This window comes from Carassius auratus, chromosome 3 (assembly GCF_003368295.1).
Source record: "Carassius auratus strain Wakin chromosome 3, ASM336829v1, whole genome shotgun sequence".
Taxonomy (NCBI): Eukaryota; Metazoa; Chordata; class Actinopteri; order Cypriniformes; family Cyprinidae; genus Carassius; species Carassius auratus.
In genome coordinates, this window is record NC_039245.1 from 28,812,499 (window position 1) to 28,833,074 (window position 20,576).

Genomic DNA, 20,576 nt, shown 5'->3' on the forward strand with positions numbered 1-20,576 from the left:
ATACTGTGTCCTGTGTCCAACACGACAAAGCGCAAACGTCAAGATCACTCAGTGGCTGCTCTGTCAAGGGTCTGAGCTAAAACACCCGCCATTCCTTAGCACCCATTTTTTATGCACTATAAATACCCAAAACTTAAATGCACGTACAGTCCACAAACACAAATACAGCTTTCATAATCAAATGCATGCTAAATAAATGAGTAAATACAGTTCAAAACAGACCCAAAATGTAAAACTAAAGAAAAGAAAAAAAAAACTTTTCCCTGAAGAACTTCTGAGAACACTAGTTTATATTAACATTACTGTTCAGAAGTTTTTTCTTTAAAGACATCAGTACTTTTCTTCATCGAGGATGCATTAAATAGATTAAAAAATGACAGTAAAGAGATTTACAATTTTACCAAAAATGTATATTTCAAATAAATGCGGTTCTTTTGAATTTTACAGTATATTAAGCAAAGACTCCAGAGAAAAAAAATGTCAAGGTTTTCACAAACATATTAAGCAGCAAAACTGTTTTTAGCATTGATGATAAAGTAATGATGTTCTGTGTTCAGTAATGATGCTGAAAATACAGCTTTACATCACAAGAATAAATGTGATTTTACAATATGTTAAAGTAGAAAATTGTAACTTAATATAGTAATACTATTTTACAATATTACTGTTTTTATAGAATTTGTTTATAAAATAAATGCAGCCTTAGTGCATAAGAGACTTAATAATATTGCTGTCCCCAAACTTTTGACCAGTAGTGTTAATACACATGTTTGATTTTATTATATATGTTTATTGGCATACTGTGCATTTGAATGTACAACTAGTCTGTGCATGTTAAAATAAAATGTTAGCGTATAGTAAAAACTTATTGTAGTGATTTATTACGAATTATATTTGAGTTAGATATTAAAATAATTGGATTTTTGCTGCCTGTCTGATCAAAAGCTGTAAAGTAACGATAAATTCTGACTTATACGCAACCACTTAATGTCTTAGCAACCATCAAAAACATCGTGGCAAACCCTAACAACCTCTCTATGTTATTTCTTTGAATAATCATGCACTGAAAAATAAATAAATTGGTGTCAAAACAATTTTCCCTCAGAAATTGCACGTCGATTTTACAAACAATTAAAAAGAAATGGCTAGTATCACATTGATTTAAACATGAATTAATGAAGCTGAAAACTCAGTTAATTAAAACGTAACAATTTTTTGACTAATGATCTTTTTTTTTTCAAATCATTTAAGAGATTCTAATATTATTAATCTGTTCATGTATTTTCATGTTTGTTTCAGAAATCGCAGTAAGTCTCAGTTTAGTGGTTATTCAGCTCAAACTGTACATCAGGTGGAGTTTACTGTTATGCATCATCACATGAACGATCTCCTGAAGTTTGTCATTCACAGCTCTGCTACAGGCGTCTTGGCAGATTGGTTGAGTTTCAGGCCACTGTGACATCTACAGAAAATACCCCTCCAGACAGACTGCAAGTTTCAGTCTTCCCTTTTTGTTTGGTGCTTCTAAACGAGTCTGACTGTTTTCATGTGACAAACATTTACAGCCTTTACTTGGGTTTGGCTTGTAGAAACAATACGTACATCTCCTAGTTTTTTTTTTCTTATCTAGTGGAATAATGGAATAAACTTGAATGTTAAAAACTGGTCACTGGCATGCAGTACAAAAGATCTTAAAAGGGCTGTATCGTGTCTTTTTTTTTGTTAAGCCTTTCACTTAAAAGGTTAGTAATGTTTGAAAAGAGCAGCTTAACTTCAATAAAAGACTTTTTACTTTGAGGATGTTCTGAATTCTAAAATTACATTATGTTTTCAAAGACCATTAAACTCTTTTTAAATCTTAACAGATCAAGGAAAATTTGATTCCACATGACAGGACCCCTTTAAGACATCCTTGTGCACATTAAGGAGAGGAATATGGAGACTTTTTATGCATGTTTTGCTTTGATTTTAGAGGAAATCCTTTTTTTTAACCCTTGTGTCATTTTGAGCCAGAGAGGGTCTCTTTTTCCTGAGAATGCTTGTTTAATGCTAGTGCATTGGACAAATGATTGTGCTTTTATTGACTTTGCTCACATACAGTTGGGTATAACTATGAGGCGCCGTGTAGGATTTAAATCAAACTTCGCTTATCAATACATACATAAAACACGTGCATATACACCTATAAATTACTCGCATATACATGCATACTACTGAATGTTCAAAAATACATATATAAAATACACGTGAACACTAATATGAAATCGATACCAATACATATAATGTTAGCAATGTATGCATACACACTTGTGAATAACTTGCGTATACATATAAACTTGACACGTGCATACACCTACAGACACTCACATATACATATTAACTTGATCCATGCATATACACCTATTAAACACTCGCACATACATATAAACTCGCTGCATACAAACACAAATGCACATACTCGCACATACATATAAACTTGATCAGTGCATATACACCTATTAAACACTCGCACATACATATAAACTCGCTGCATACAAACACAAATGCACATACTCGCACATACATATAAACTTGATCAGTGCATATACATCCATAAAACACTCGTGCATACAAAAACAATAACATTTACTAACGTATACAGTTCAGATGAGAAAAACATGTGTACATGTATATATGCGAGTGATTTCATATGTGGATGTGCGTGAATTTTCAGTATAAACGGAAGGCATTTCAGTATAAACGGAAGGCATTTCAGTGTAAACGGAAGGCGTTTAAGTGTGAACGGAAGTAACCAAATTTGCAATTATGGACAGGGATCTGTGTCATTCCTAATCGTTTGCTCAGTCATTCAAAAAAAAAAAAGTTTTTAATAACAAAACGAAATGTTATATATATATATATATATATATATATATATATATATATATATATACACACACACATGAACTGGAAGATTCTTGATCAATTTTTTTTTCTAAAACTGATACATTTAGTAGATAAAATGTACTCTATAGTTAAAAAAAGGGTGTAAAATGTCTTTATTCACTTTTTTTTTGTCTTTAATCATATACTGCATTGTGGTGCACTTTGAGATTAATTGTCCTCAGACCATGCTCTTTTTTTTTTTTTTTTTTACAATACCCTTTATTCACGAAACATGTTTTATTAGGTTGTGCTTGATTTGATTATCTTGATTTCAAAATTGTGGATTTCAGGAACAGAATGTAGTAAAACTTTAAAACTGGTTAATAATACAACATTTGTATCAAACAAGGTTTTTTTTTTTTTTTTTTGCATATGATGTTTAACTATTACACTGATAAAGTACACATCCACCATCCCCTGCATCAGAAAATAAAAAACTTAAGTTAATTCTGAGAAGGTTGGGTTTACCCATGTCTTCATGTATGTGTGCAGTAGTGGCTCATATATAACTTGAGAATGAGTCTCCCCCATTAGAAGAGCTTCTGCAAACTAGGAACAAAATAACAGGCAGAAGTGCAAGTATCAAACTCTGCTGATTTGTAACATATACATTAATTACAAACAAACAGATTCTCCACATGAACTGTAGGCTCTCATGCACTTCCATGTGAAACCTTTTTTAAGGAGAAAAAAAAAGTTAAATAGTTGTTACTGCATACGAGTCTTTATATATAGTTTTTTATTCTCAATGACACCAAATATCTCAGACACTGAACATTTCATAACACAGGCGAGTTCAAGGACCATAATATCACACTCTTCAGCAGTAAGTTAATTGGCAGTTTCGATCTAGAAAAAGGTGAGAATTTCACAATTTCACTTCTATGCAATCTTCACGAAATAGTCCCAGTCCCTCTTGAGCTTAGCCATTTTCAGAAATAAAACCCTTTCGCACATGAGTTTAAAATATTCTAGCTGAGCCCCAGCGTGAGTTTCTTTAGGCGACCGTTATTTTAGAATGTACCGCCTTAATGTTTCCATGGCGACGCGTCATGCTTGTCATGTGACAACACAGCCACGATAGATCTGTATGACACATGGATCGCTTTTATTTTATTTGTTTTGTTCAAAATATTTGCAAACATACTCACTATATTATGAAGTTATGATATTCCGATTCTGTGCAAATAGCTTAAACACTTAATTCTGAAAATGGCTAAGTTCACTAGTGGGACTTAGTTGGGAACACATTTTATATTTTTTTAACTAGAGGCAGTTAAACATCTCGGTTACGTATGTAACCTTGGTTCCCTGAATAGGGAACGAGATGCTGCGGTGACGTCACCACGTATGGGAACACCTCCGGTGTGACGAATGTCTGAAGCCCTATACCATCCCGCCAATCCTATTGGCCAAATGGCGCATAGCACCACCCTACGCATGCGCACGCATGATATACCTGGGTGCAGCGCGCCATTTCGCTCAGATTTCATGACTGAAGATGAAGAAGTTATCAAGGTACGGAACGGCCAGAACCGCAGCATCTCGTTCCCTATTCAGGGAACCAAGGTTACATACGTAACCGAGATGTTCCCTATCATAGGTCACTTCGATGCTGCGGTGACGTCACCACGTATGGGAACGATATACCAAAACGCCTGACGTACCTGATAACTGAGATCCGAGGAAGCATCTGCTCAAGCGGAGAGAACCCGGGAGCCAGGGGCCATCCTCACATCCAGACTGTAGGACTTGATAAAAGTGCTCGGTGAGGACCATCCTGCCGCAGCACAGATATCATCCATAGAAGATCCACTGAGAAAAGCTTGAGAAGAAGCCACAGCTCAAGTGGAATGAGCCTTAATTCCTAAGGGCGAAGCGAGTCCGCGCGCCTCATAGGCCAAAGAAATTGCCTCCACCAGCCAATGGGACATGTGCTGTTTTGGAACCGCATGGCCCTTACTTTTATGTCCAAGACAGACAAACAGCTGGTCAGATTCACGCCAAGGGGCTGTACGATCCACATAAGTCTTTAAAGCTCTCACAGGGCAAAGACTTAGATCTTCTGATCCAGCCTCAGCAGGTGAAAAAGCTTCCAGGAACACTTGCTGAAAGCGAAAGAGGTTAGATGCGACCTTAGGAACATAGTTAGGCCTGGGCCGCAGCAGCACCTTCACAGAGCCCGGTGCAAATTCCATGCATGAGGGTGAAACAGAAGAGCCTGTAAATCCCCAACTCTCTTGAGGGAGGATAAAGCCATGAGAAGAAGTGTCTTCAGTGTCAAGAATTTATCCAATACGGTCTCCAAGGGCTCAAACGGATGCCCTGATAAACCTAGCAACACAATGGATAAACCCCATGAAGGAACTCGCACAGGGCGGAAAGGCCTCAGCCGTCGCGCACGCTGTACGAAACGAGAAACTAGTGGATGACGCCTCATAGAGGCACCGCCTATGTATTCGTGGTAAGCTGAAATGGCTGCCACGTAAACCTAAAAGTGGCTGGTGTTACGCCATCCGAAAAACAATCCTGGAGGAACTCCAGCACTGAAGCCACTGGGCAGTAAACTGGATCCACATTACGATTGCCAGACCAGGCTGTAATCAGTCTCCACTTGAAAGCATATAAGCGTCTCGTAGAAGCTGCTCTAGAATTCAATATAGTCTCAGTGGTTTCAACAGAAAGACTGGGACATCCTAATGCACTCCGCTCAGTGGCCACGCCCACAGTTTCCACAGATCCGGCCTCGGGTGCCAAATCAGCCCCTGTGCTTGTGATAATAAATCCTGTCTGAGGGGAATCTCCAAGGAGAGCCCGCTAGCAGACTGATCAGATCCGCAAACCACGGCTGCGTGTGCCATCGCGGAGCCACCAGCAGCAGCTGATCCACTCTGTCCCACCGTATTCTGCATAATACCGCTGGGATCAAACGAATCGGAGGAAAAGCATACAGACTGGTCGTGGGCCAGCTGTGAGCTAATGCATCCACGCCCAGGGGCGATGGGGGGCATAGGGAGAACCATAGCGGGCAATGCGTAGTCATGTTTGACGCGAATAAATCCACTTTCGCTTGCCGAATATCCGCCATAAAAGATTCACCGTCTGGAGGTGTAATCTCCATTCTCCCTGTTCCAGAGCCCGTCTGGATAGCATATCTGCTCCGAAGTTCAAACGTCCGGGGACATGAACAACTCGGATCGACAGAAATTTTCTCTGAGACCAGAGAAGAACATGTCTCGCCAGCCTGCACAGGGGGCGGGAGCGTAATCCTTCCTAATGATTCAGGTATGAGACAAACGCTGTGTTGTCTGATCTGAGCAGCACAAGACGGCCGATCAGCAGATTCGCGAATTACTGGAGAGCCAGAAAACTGCCAGTAATTCCAACCGGTTTATATACCAACTGCGTTGTGCAGCGGACCACACTCCATGGGCTGGTAGCCCTTGACAAACAGCTCCACAACCGGTCAAAGACGCATCCGTCGTGACGGTCTCTGGGAAAGCTCAAATCCCCAGCCGAACACCGGTAGGAGAAACTCGGTTGGCATCCATAGCTTTAATGACATCACACAACTCCGTGTCACCGAAATCGTCGGATGCGGAAGACAACGGGGTGAAATATTTCGTCTTTCCGCCCACTTTTCCACTGAAAAGGGCGCATGTGAAGTAACCCCAGACAAATTACGGGGAATGCCGCTGCCAATCGTCCAAGTGGTTAACAGACGGACGCCCTGGAGCCGCAACGGGGCCAGAGCTACATCCATGCATTGAGAAGTACGGGGTCTACGACTTCTATAGCCCATTTGCTCAGCAGAGTTGACATCTCCTGTCACAACACTGCTATTACCATAAGTCTACCACCGTGAAAAGAATTCAGCGGAAAGAGGCGGGCCTCTAAAAAACGAATTGGTGTATCCGTGACAATTGTGCGTAACACCCATTGAGAAATGCCGGGCAAGCGTTCCACGCGACCCAAAACGATACTAGCAGTCTCAAATTTCCGCTTTCTGCAACGCTGTCATACACATAATGTCCGTGCACGGAAAAGCCTGCGGCATTCGTGCACAGGGGAAGTGTATGCATAAGAGCTATTGCGTCCCGTTGTGTATATTCCTGAACGTGTCCACGGCAGGAATTAGACCAACGAATTGAACATCAGGCTCTGCCGCTAACTAAAACGGCGGCTGTGCGAGCCGTCATAAACGGGTCGTCTGTGTAAGACCCTTGAATCGCCCCTCAAGATCTGAAAGCTGGATTGCGCAGTGTCTGAGGGATTATTATTTATTATTTACGCCTGGCGTTACAGCCCGATCCAATGCTGCTCGAAGCGCTGTTTGCTGCGAGACAGTCAATGTTAGAGCGTAGGGACTGCAGTGAGAGTGTTGGATGCGCATTAGCGGTCCAACAGCACTCTCTAGTGGAGGGCACAGTCCCTGGCGAACATGAAGTAAACCGCATGCGTAAACTTGCTGCGTTTCGTTGTGTATAATCCTGAAGCGTATCCACGGCAGGATTAAATTCACCAAGATAAAAATCGGGCCACGTCGCCATTGCGAGAACGTGGCGGCTGTATGAGCAGTCATAAACTGGCCATCTCTGCCAGCCTTTTGTGCCGTCCCTCAAACTCTGAAGGCTGGATTGTGCAGAGTGTCTGAGGGGGCGCTCAAATGATAGCTCAATCCAATGATGCTCGAGGTGGCTTTGCTGCGAGACAGTCAATGTTAGAGCGTGTGGACTGCAGTGAGAGGGTTGGATGTGCATTAGCAGTCCAACAGCACTCTCTAGTGGAGGGCACAGACCCTGGCAAACATAGAAGGAAAGCGCAAGCGTCAAACTCGCCGCGTTTCGTTGTGTATAATCCTGAAACGTGTTCACGGCAGGATTTAATCCAACAAGATAACATTAGGCCACGCCGCTAGCGAGAACGCGGCAGCTGTGTGAGCCGTCATAACTGGCCATATTCGCCAGTCTCTCGTGGCGTCCCTCAGACTCTGAAGGCTGGATTGTGCAGAGTGTCTGAGGGGCGCTCAAATGATAGCTCAATCCAATGATGCTCGAGGTGCCTTTGCTGCGAGACAGTCAATGTTAGAGCGTGGGGACTGCAGTGAAAGGGTTGGATGTGCATTAGCAGTCCAACAGCACTCTCTAGTGGAGGGCACAGACCCTGGCAAACATGAAGTAAAGCGCATGCGTCAAACTCGCTGCGTTTCGTTGTATATAATCCTGAAGCGTGTTCACGGCAGGATTTAATCCAACAAGAAAACATAGGCCACGCCGCTAGCGAGAACGCGGCAGCTGTGTGAGCCGTCATAACTGGCCATATTTGCCAGCCTCTTGTGGCGTCCCTCAGACTCTGAAGGCTGAATAGTGCAGAGTGTCTGAGGGGGCGCTCAAATAACAGCTCAGTTCAGTGACGCTCGAAGTGCTTGTGCTGCGAGACAGTCAATGTTAGAGCGTGGGGACTGCAGTGAGAGGGTTGGATGTGCATTAGCAGTCCAACAGCACTCTTCAGTGGAGGGCACAGACCCCGGCAAACATAGAAGGAAATGCATGCGTCAAACTCGCTGTGTTTCGTTGTGTATAATCCTGAAGCGTGTCCACGGCAGGATTTAATCCAACGAGATAAACATAGGGCCACGCCGCTAGCGAGAACGCGGCAGCTGTGTGAGCCGTCATAAACTGGCCAAATTCGCCAGTCTCTTGTGCCGTCCCTCAAACTCTGAAGACTGAATTGTGCAGTGTCTGAGGGGCGCTCAAATAACAGCTCAGTTCAGTGACGCTCGAAGTGCTTGTGCTGCGAGACGGTCAATGTTAGAGTGTGGGGAAAGAACGAGAGGCTTCTCGTAAAGAACCGTAATAAGAGAATAAAATTTGCCGAAATAGACACGACTCGATACGTCTAGACGAGACTAGGTCGCGGCGGAGTTTGGCGCGATCCGTTCGGCTAGAGAGGTAGTCAAACGGCATCGCTATATAATAGCAGTCCGCCATGTAGCACACTGAGGAAGGGGAAGCGCGTTTCTCCTGTCCGCTCGGAGGGAGAGAACCGCTTATGCAGGTCAGAGCCTACTCTGAGTAGAAGCTGCGGTTAGACAACATAGTATAAAGCAAAACTGCTCTGATCAACGCGCTCGAGTAGGGGAGAGCGAGCAAGTGGAAACTCCAGTGCATCACTGTACTCATAGTCAAGCCGCACATATCGCCCCTAACCAACACCTCGTGCGGGGCCTCGGCGACCGCAGAAGCGAACGGTGGGGGTTAGACGCGAGGCGACTGAAGAAATAGACTCCAGAGCGCGGATACTTTTCTTATTTTACCATAGCCGTAGGCTATCACAGAGAGAACATGAGAGAGGCTGCAAACGAATCTCTCATGAGTGCCTCCCTGTGATAAACCCATATACGGCTCTTACCTTTCGTTGACTCATCGCGTCCGCGAAAGAGGAGTTAACACTGCTCGAAGAAAATCGCTGGAGAACGCGAGATGATAGGGCACAGAAGATTCGCTATTCCTGAAGGAATGAAATCTGAGCGAAATGGCGCGCTGCACCCAGGTATATCATGCGTGCGCATGCGTAGGGTGGTGCTATGCGCCATTTGGCCAATAGGATTGGCGGGATGGTATAGGGCTTCAGACATTCGTCACACCGGAGGTGTTCCCATACGTGGTGACGTCACCGCAGCATCGAAGTGACCTATGATAGGGAACTCTCTCTCGCTCTCTCTCTCCCTCTGTGTATGTGTGTGTGTGTAACGTTAACTTGCATAGCGTTTGGAAGTTATTTCGTGAAGATTGCATAGAAGTGAAATTCTCACCTTTTTCTAGATCGAAACTGCCAGTTACTTTACCACTGACAAGTGTGATATCACGGTCCGTGAACTTCGCCGGCGGATGATCGCATCGTTTGCGGTGTTATTGATGCTTTGTATGCCACCAGGGCTCGAAGGCCGAAAACAAAGTGCGCGATTCAGATTGTGTTTCTGACTGCAGGCAGAGACTGCAGGTGAGCAGGCCACACAAACTGATGGTAATTGATCTTATAATAGTGGGCGAAAAAAGAACATTCCGCAAAATGCTTCAGGTGTAGCACAATCCCGGTCCATGATTGCAAATGCGGTATTTAGACAGGTTACTTCCGTACACGCTTAAACGACTTCCTTTTAAACTGAAACGCCTTCCGTTTACACTGAAATGCCTTCCGTTTATACTGAAAATTCACGCACATCCACATATGAAATCACTCGCATATATACATGTACACATGTTTTTCTCATCTGAACTGTATACGTTAGTAAATGTTATTGTTTTTGTATGCACGAGTGTTTTATGGATGTGTATGCGCTCATCGAGTTTATATGTATGTGCGAGTATGTGCATTTGTGTTTGTATGCAGCGAGTTTATATGTATGTGCGAGTGTTTAATAGGTGTATATGCACTGATCAAGTTTATATGTATGTGCGAGTATGTGCATTTGTGTTTGTATGCAGCGAGTTTATATGTATGTGCGAGTGTTTAATAGGTGTATATGCACTGATCAAGTTTATATGTATGTGCGAGTATGTGGAGTTGTGTTTGTATGCAGCGAGTTTATATGTATGTGCGAGTGTTTAATAGGTGTATATGCACTGATCAAGTTTATATGTATGTGCGAGTATGTGCATTTGTGTTTGTATGCAGCGAGTTTATATGTATGTGCGAGTGTTTAATAGGTGTATATGCATGGATCAAGTTAATATGTATATGTGAGTGTCTGTAGGTGTATGCACGTGTCAAGTTTATATGTATACGCAAGTTATTCACAAGTGTGTATGCATACATTGCTAACATTATATGTATTGGTATCGATTTCATATTAGTGTTCACGTGTATTTTATATATGTATTTTTGAACATTCAGTAGTATGCATGTATATGCGAGTAATTTATAGGTGTATATGCACGTGTTTTATGTATGTATTGATAAGCGAAGTTTGATTTAAATCCTACACGGCGCCTCATATTATAACAACTTCTTTAAAAACCATGGTTAAACTTGGTGTACAACAATGACTGGCCTACAAATGATTGCTTATACATTTCTTGTAATGCTATTTTATTCCCGAATATTGGATTTGATTTTGTCAGCTTATTTTCTTTCAGTTAACACAGGTTTATTTGAATTATAAGAGGGCACCAATATCAAAATGCTGTCTGATATTGAAAAGCCAAACATATTTTCATGTTCTGATAACCAGCAAATGCCATGTATAAAAGAAATCTATAGATTCCTGTTAAAAAAAAAAAATAGTAATACACATCACTCCCTTAAAACTACATAATATTACTTTAAAAATACGTATTTGTATCTTTAAAGGGTACCACCATGTGACAGATTTCAACCTTTTTTCTGTGTTTGAATAAAAATGACAATTTTTCAATAAATTGCAGGTTGTAAAAAGTCTACATTTTATGCCTCAAATGCGTGACTTGTGAAGCAGGATCACAAGCGAATATGCTTTAGTTCATTTTGTAATGCATCTGTGTAGAATACTATAATTTATTGTATAGCTGGAAAATAATTTACACGTTTGGCAAGCACTTTTATCCAAAATGATTTAAAGTGCATCCAAGCTGTTTTCTAGTCCCAGAATGAATTCTGTGAAGGAAGAGGAATTTAAAGCAAATTAAAACACCAGTCTATGATATAAATAAACTGTATGAAATAAAACACTTTTTTTTTTTTTGATAATTAAATATTTAATTATGCCTGTCGTGAGGATGATTTACACTGGCTCGAAAAACAGAAGGAATGCCAAAACCATGAGAAGCGCTCACATTGTGGTCCCCCTCTTTCAAACTGATTTATGTTTTATGGGGAAGCCTATCCAGTCCTGCCAAATTCTTCAGCGTCTGGTGTCCAGCGCTGCACCAAATGACTTTATCTTTAGCGCTCAACTCCAATCTAGGATTCCACCAATTCCACTTGTCTTCCACTTTCAACATGAGATATTTTATTGAAGTTTACTGAATGTTTATCCAGGGGTAGTACAGTAAATACACAGTCTTTGAAAACTTACCAGAATCGACACAACTGTGAGAAATCTGAGGACGTTGGGCAAAGCTCACAGTAAACGCTGCCATCCTCTACAACTAGTATCATGTTGATGCTGGATCAGAAGATAGTACCAACAATGCCAAAGTCATGGGTTCAATTCCCTGGAAGCACATTCACAGATAAAATATGTATCTTGAAATAAAAGTTTTTTGCCAAATGACAAGAGTATTACAGTCACAGTCTCAATTGAAGTTGCTAATAAAAAAAAATGGATTTCAATTTAAGTAGTTTTATTGACATTTTATTAACTTTATTTTGGACACCTAGATTTTTATATAATACGTAATAATATATACAAGGATTTTTATATGTTATTAAATGTAGCAACCACATACAATGACATACAATAATATATCTTTAACTATATGCTTTTGTAAAAAAATGTGGTCACACTTTAATTTAGGGTACAATTCTCACTATTAACTAACCATTAACTATGTCTCAATTAACCCCTTATTTGCTGCTTATTAATAGTTTATAAGGTTAGTTGTTAAGTTTAGGGTATTGGGTAGGATTATGGATGTCATGCATTATATGTACTTTATAAGCACTAATAAACAGCCAATATGTTAATAATAGACATGCTAATAAGCAAGTAGTTATTAGTGTGAATTGGACCCTATACTAAAGTGTTACCAAAAATGTATATGCATATATTTTATGTTTACTTATACATCAACATGTATTGACAGGTTTTACCTCATATGACAATATATTTAATGTACTGTACATATATTAGATTTGCTTACCGTTAGAAATGCAAAAAATGCAATTTGACACAAATATGTAATATGCAAGATGCTAAAATGTCTGTGTTTTAATAAAGTGCATGTTGTAAGGGGGAACTGGTGGGACCCACAAATGTGGGACTTTCAGATGTAGCAGAAATATAAGCTAATGTGTAAGCTGAAGTTTGTTTTCTCATGCAAGTAATTATAGTATATGAATAATTACTGACTCTAATATTCAAACTGTGCATCCATGCTGTTTGTTTTCGCAGTATCAAAATTTATTCTATGAAATAAATGTAAAAAGTCCAATTAGAGACATTCAATCTCGGTTAGGGATCCAGCGAGATTTCCATATTCCTTGATGTCAGTTTTTTAATTTGACAGGATGTTTTCATTTGAATAGGAAAAACATCTGAAGAGTCCTGAGGCTATTCCTGCTGCAAAGTTAAAGTGCAACATCTCTGCTCCCTGAGATTTACAGCTGCTCTCACACTCTTAACACTGTACATGTAAAGAAAATTAAAGAGCTGCAAATTAATCACCAATTACTCGAAGGGTGTGCTGCGTTTATGAAAACAAACAGGCAGAGCTCAGAGATAAATCAAGTGACTAACAAGCCGCGCAATGATTTGCTGATGCTATAAGTCAGCGTGGTGGGGTGAGTTTCACCCTGGCACATTTCTGCTGGGATTATACTCCGAAAGGAAACATACACTCCTAACAGAACATGCCGACATCCCTCCTATTTTGTTTGTTTTTTATAAATTGCTCAGAGGCCCTGAAATATTAGCATGACTAATGTGTCAGCCAGTGATTTAATTGGAAATTTTTATGGGCCAGTGTTTTCCAGCGCTGCCCGACCAAGCAGACAAAGCACGTTTACTGTAAGAACTCGTACACTCACTTTAATTCAGAAAGCCTGATTTCAGAAAGTGTAATAACACAGCGCAAGGGTTGCACGAGGAGTCAATAGAGTGTGACATGAAGATACACAGGCCATGAGAAACAAGTTACATTTCTGAGAAGAGCTGGACCGCTTCCCTCTTAACAGGAGAAATGGCCAGAGATATTCTGGCTATTATGTATTACTATCCGTTACATGTTGTTGTCACTGGCACAGTGTACTAGCGATATTTATTCATAAAAGAAATGGAGGCCTTTATTATTGGATAATTATGCTGTTTTACAGTTTGCATGTAGTATTTGATGTCCCAAGATTCACAACACCTTAAGAAGCTCATGACTGATTAGCGTGAATTAGTGTGTGTGTGTGTATTTTGAAATTATATTAATATATATATACAAACACTATAAAGTGTAAATAATAACAAAACAAAATATAATATAAAATATAATATATAAAATATAATATATAATAATATATAATATATATATAATATATAATAAATCTATCGAATATAAAGTGTAAATATATCCACTTAAATATATATATATATATATATATATATATATATATATATATATATATATATATATACAAACACACACATTTTAAAATAATTCAAAATAAAGTAATACATTTTTTTTAAATTCTATAATAAATTCTATAATATAAAGTATAAATACACATATTATTGTCTTAATTAAATTTTACAATTGTTTAATAATATATATATATATATATATATATATAGTGTTAATTTATATAAATACATATTATTATAAAAGAGATGATATTTATTAATTCTTTATTTTGTTGTCTTTGTTAAGCACCAATACATCAAGACAAATTCCTTGTACCCACAGTACTTGTTAATAAAGACGATTCTCATTCTGATTATATAACAACAATATGTGAATTTACAGTCATTTTAATTACATTTACTTTATATCTGTTCTTTTACACACACACACACACACACACACGCACACACACACAAACACACACACACACACACACACACACACACACACACACTGTCTTATTAGCTTTTCACATCATTAAACATCACAGTAAATGAAATGGTAAGCTGGTTAACAGTCCACTTTGAAATCTAATAATACTTCAACAATCTTAATGATGATGTCATTTCAGAGGTCACAAAACTTCTGCTCTTTGATGTGCAATGCAATGCCGACTTGTGACAAATGCAGTTGCAATTTCACAGCCAGTTAGTGGGAGAACAAGCTTTTTGCTGTCTTTTACTAGTTAAGCGCACGCTGTGGTTTTATTTGGTCTGATCATATTTGTTGAGACATTGTACATCACTTTCACTAGGCAACAGTGGCAAGCAGTTACACAAACAAGAAAGGGAGGTCTGATTGCCCCGTTAATTGGTGCTGGCAAGCCATTACAGAGCAGGGCCCATAACGGAAACGCCCCCTTAATTCTCACCCGTCATTACATCACAGCACTCTCGGTGCACACAGGCTCTCCAGATGGCCACGCGGGAGAGGAATGACTTAAAGAATGAGAAGCAAACCTGGTTTAAATAGAGAGTTTCAGCTGTGAAAGGATAATGGTGATCTCTGAACCTATAATGCAATGCAATTAACATAAAATAATTTGACTCAAAATCGTTTTAACTTTTTCATTCTTTTAAAAATAATATTAATATTATAATAAAAACATTTCTTTTTTTTGCTTAAATGATTTTCAGTGCATGAACTGTCTGAATGAACTGATTCACTGATATGAATCTGACTTTTCAGCGCTGCCTATACGAGAAAGACGATTGGTTAACTGATCACTAGAATGAATCAGACAGTCCAGCACAAGTTCAGGTGAATCGATTGAGAATGATTCAAACTTTCTGTGAGAGAGGAACACTGAGGGGAGCGCGTTTGATTGCTCCCAGCTCAGACATTAAAAGAAAAGTGTAGTGTTTCATCGCACTACACTACAACTCACTGCGAAAAAAACTAGCTTGTTCCTGGAAAAACAGATGAAACTGCTGTCACTCTACTGAAAATGTAGGTGAGTTATAGCATGCATTTCTCTTTGGCTAAAAGAGTCCATACTTTAATTTACAGAACTGTTGACTATTATTCCTGACAGGATGACAAAAGCAAGGGACTGATGCACAACACATACTGTACGTCCAATCCTGTCCATTTAAATATTTATTCTCAACTCACACATGACAATTTATCATATCAATGACCATATTAGTCACTTCACTTAGATTACAAGTGACTCATGAGTAGGGCTCCTTTTCCTATGAGCTTACATTTATCTAAGGCCACCAGAAGCATTGCAATTAGATAAATATGATTTATTATTGTACAGTCACTCTCCTGGAAGCTTTATCCTGGAATATATATATTCTGGGCACCTATCAAAATTATGTGCAATCTCTGATAGCCTGTCTTTTTTACAGATTTTTCCGCCCTTTATGGTCCACATGCACCATTTGGAAGCACTCAGTGCTGACGTTAACGGCAGGATTCAGTTCATTTGACCAAGTTCATACCATTTCAGTTTAGCCTGATAATTCGGCCCATTTCTACACCTCTTGCTTCAGATTTTCAGTTCTCTGAGGGTTACCAGTCACTCACCCAATGACCCTCCAAGGCTTCCGTAGTGAGTTGTAAATAATGGAGCCATGCTTGGCTGAATGTCTTTCACAAGCAAAAAGTAGCTTGGTATGTTTTCCACATTGACCTGGATGAATGACAATCTTAACAGACTTTTTTTGATTCATTTCAGTAATAAATCACCTCCACAAAGTCTTATTAACTGACATTTGTAATTATATTTTGATACTATCAGAAGAGAGCAGTGTAAAAGGAGAGGCATGAAAGAGATTGAATGCGCTTGGAATGTGTTGACAAACATTATACAAATAAAGAGCTGCTGAGTGAGGGGACAGAACTGCAGTGCAAATAAAATCATAATGAATTAGGATAATATAATGGAAAAACATGCTCAATCTTTTCAGAGGTCTGGGGAAAACATGGAGAAAGTGGTCTGGAGTTGGTGCGAGGGGATCAATTCATTTTAATCGTCATACTCTGTTACAATATTAATTTGTTTTGTGTCTTTCAGCTGAAAAAGCCACAAAAATAACTGTATTAGTATACTTTATGACTTAAACTTCTAGGCCTCAATTTAAAACTAAGTATGAACACATTGTTGCTTCTAAAAAGTGAACATTACGTTGCTATCAGAAGTGTCATGGAAGATAATGTGTAAAAGAGGGAGAGGTATTTGAGAAATAGGCCTGGTGTGTTATCACTGAGCTGAGTGGTTGAAGTGTTCCAGGTGTTAGAGGGATAAAACACGACAGATGCGTAACACTTCCTTCCTGCGCATGTGTGAGAGACAGTCCATGTCCCGGTTCAGTCACTCACATCTAGACTCCTCCGCAGGTGTGAGTCTATCTGTCTAGCAGTAGGAATATTGTTTCTCTTTCCTGGTTTGTTCTCTTTTATGGTTATTACAGATTGTTATGGTTATTTTACAGTTTTAGATCAGGGACAATTAGAGTGATCAATTTAACAAACAACAGAACAAACAATATGATGAGTGGATAAACGGATAGACAGATGGATAGATGGATGGAAATATAGAGTGATATAACAAGAGATGGATGGATGGATGCATGGAAATATAGTGATATAACAAGGGATGGATGGATGGAAATATAGAGTGATATAACAAGAGATGAATGGATGGATGGATGCATGGAAATATAGAGTGATATAACAAGAGATGGATGGATGGAAATGTAGAGTAATATAACAAGAGATGGATGGATGGATGGAAATATAGAGTAATATAACAAGAGATGGATGGATGGAAATATAGAGTGATATAACAAGAGATGGATGGATGGAAATGTAGAGTAATATAACAAGAGATGGATGGATGGATGGAAATATAGAGTAATATAACAAGAGATGGATAGATGGATGGAAATATAGAGTGATATAACAAGAGATGGATAGATGGATGGATGGATGGAAATATAGAGTGATATAACAAGAGATGGATGGATGGAAATGTAGAGTAATATAACAAGAGATGGATGGATGGATGGAAATATAGAGTAATATAACAAGAGATGGATAGATGGATGGAAATATAGAGTGATATAACAAGAGATGGATGGATGGAAATGTAGAGTAATATAACAAGAGATGGATGGATGGATGGAAATATAGAGTAATATAACAAGGGATGGATGGATGGAAATATAGAGTGATATAACAAGAGATGGATAGATGGATGTATGGATGGAAATATAGAGTGATATAACAAGAGATGGATGGATGGAAATGTAGAGTAATATAACAAGAGATGGATGGATGGATGGAAATATAGAGTAATATAACAAGGGATGGATGGATGGAAATATAGAGTGATATAACAAGAGATGGATAGATGGATGGATGGATGGAAATATAGAGTGATATAACAAGGGATGGATGGATGAAAATATAGAGTGATATAACAAGAGATGGATAGATGGATGGATGGATGGAAATATAGAGTGATATAACAAGAGATGGATAGATGGATGGATGGATGGATGGAAATATAGAGTGATATAACAAGAGATGGATGATAGATGGAAATATAGAGTAATATAACAAGAGATGGATGGATGAAATATAGAGTGATATAACAAAAGATTAAGAGATAGATAGATAGATAGATAGATAGATAGATAGAACAACATAATGAAAGAACAATAGATAGACAGAAGACAGACAGACAGACAGACTGAAAGAAAGAAAGAAAGAAAGAAAGACAGACAGACAGACAGACAGACAGACTGAAAGAAAGAAAGAAAGAAAGAAAGAAAGAAAGAAAGAAAGAAAGAAAGACAGGTGAAGCTTGAACTCCACTGGCCAGGAGAGGTCAGAGGTCAAAGCCATGGTCAGGTGTGTGTGAGCACAGGATCTGGAGTGAGTCGTTTTATCAAGCTGTTGTCTCTCAATGAAATGCTGTAAATGGCTGGAAGCCCAGAGATCCAGTGATGTCATTAAAATAAAAAAGCTATCTCAGGATACTAGTCAAACGTCTAGAGGACTGTGACCTCTCCTTTCTCTCCCACTGTGTTGAGGATCTTCGATGATCACCACGGGACACAAAACACCACATAAATCATTTCACATCACATCAGATTTAGATTTGACATGGCCAGGAGCAACATGCCTTGAGGAATACTGCCGCAAGAAAGCAATTGTGTGGTTGTTCACTAAAACATATGATACTCTGTGAGGGTGAATATGTGCGTCATGGGTATTTTACGGATAAGTATTGTAAAATTGTGTGAATGTGATCTCTTAGTCGATTGACCTTTACTAAGGGAGTTTCCTGTGAATTACAGCAGTAGTTCATCCAAAAATACAAAAATTACCTGGAAATGTACTCACTCCCAGGCCATCCAAGATGTAGATGAGCAAATTTGGAGAAATGTAGCATTACATCACTTGCTCACTAATGGATCATCTGCAGTGAATGGGTGCCGTCAGAATGACAGTCCAAACAGCATATTAAAAACTCAATCCATTGATTAATATCTTATAAAGTGAATGTTACATGTTTGTAAGAAATAAATCCATCATTAAGGCACTGTTTTGGCTTGTAAGCGGTGCTTGATCTGTGCATATCTCTCCTGATTCAGAAATGCAATATTATTGACTCATATTTCAGCTGGAAGAAACTGTTTTAAGACTGAAGTCTAATAGATGGATTTTTTTTACAAACACAAACAGTTTCATAAGACATTGATCGATGGACTGGAGGTGTGTTACTTATGGATTATTGAAATGCTTTTGTTTGGACTCTCATTCTGGGTGAGCAAATTCTCCTGTAAATTTTCACTTTTGGGTGACCTTTAAAGCTCTCAAATGGAATGTGTAAACACGTATTTTTAAATAGAATTGAGTATTTCTGAAAAGTCAACAGTGGGCACTAATCATATTTCTCTTGTTTTGTCTCTCGAATGTCCATCTCTCTCAAAGCCTGTCACTGTAACCTACATGCCCGCCGCTGCCGCTTCAACATGGAGCTGTATAAGCTATCGGGCCGCAGGAGTGGAGGAGTCTGTCTCAACTGCAGACACAACACAGCCGGACGCCACTGCCACTACTGTAAAGAGGGCTACTACAGAGACATGACCAAGGCTATCTCACACAGACGCGCATGCAAAGGTAAGCACACATTTACACTGAGAAAAAAATAATAATTTCTGCATTTAATGAGGTTTGTTAATGGTCGTGCTGTAGTTATTAAGATCTGTGTGTATTTTATTATTGCACATACATTTACATTCAATCAATTAGCAGATGCTTTCATCCAGAGTGGCTAACAACATCACAAACAATTTCTCATATAGAATCAGTATTATTTACAGGATAGCAATGCCAAGTTACAAGAGCAGACACTAAATGCAGAAATGTAGAGAAATGGCAACTGTAAATATTAGCTTTGCTTAAATTGCTTTGCAGGATGTTTTCCTCCTGACAGACACAGTTTGATGAGTTTCTTACGAGGAATCTACATGTAAACAACCCTTATGCAATAACTTCATTTACATTTTATATTTACTGGACAAGCAAATTGGGTAAACCAAGTAGTGTCACTGAGAACAGTTATTAAGGCAGTAATATCTTTGATCTAGAAGAAATTATGTAATTAACAAATAATAAATTATGTAATTTATGACCATAAATCATTTTGAAGATCAACATATGCTTAAAAGTGCAAAATTTGGGCTTGGATTCAAAAAGTCGTCCTTTAAATCCACAAAATGTTTTATTATTATTATTATAATTATTGTTTAATTTAGAGAAATCTAATGAGTTTGAGCTGAAAGAGGTTAGAATAAGACAGTATTTATACAAAGGGGTTTC

General features: G+C 38.9%; 1 protein-coding gene across 1 annotated transcript in view; it reads left to right on the top strand.

The window, feature by feature from the left end:
* LOC113053406 (netrin-1-like) overlaps positions 1-20,576 on the top strand; it is a 60,029-nt gene that overhangs the window by 9,214 nt on the left and 30,239 nt on the right. The window contains exon 3 of the mRNA XM_026218400.1: positions 19,686-19,874. Coding sequence (XP_026074185.1) covers positions 19,686-19,874 — 189 coding nt within the window. The remainder of the gene's footprint in view (positions 1-19,685; positions 19,875-20,576) is intronic.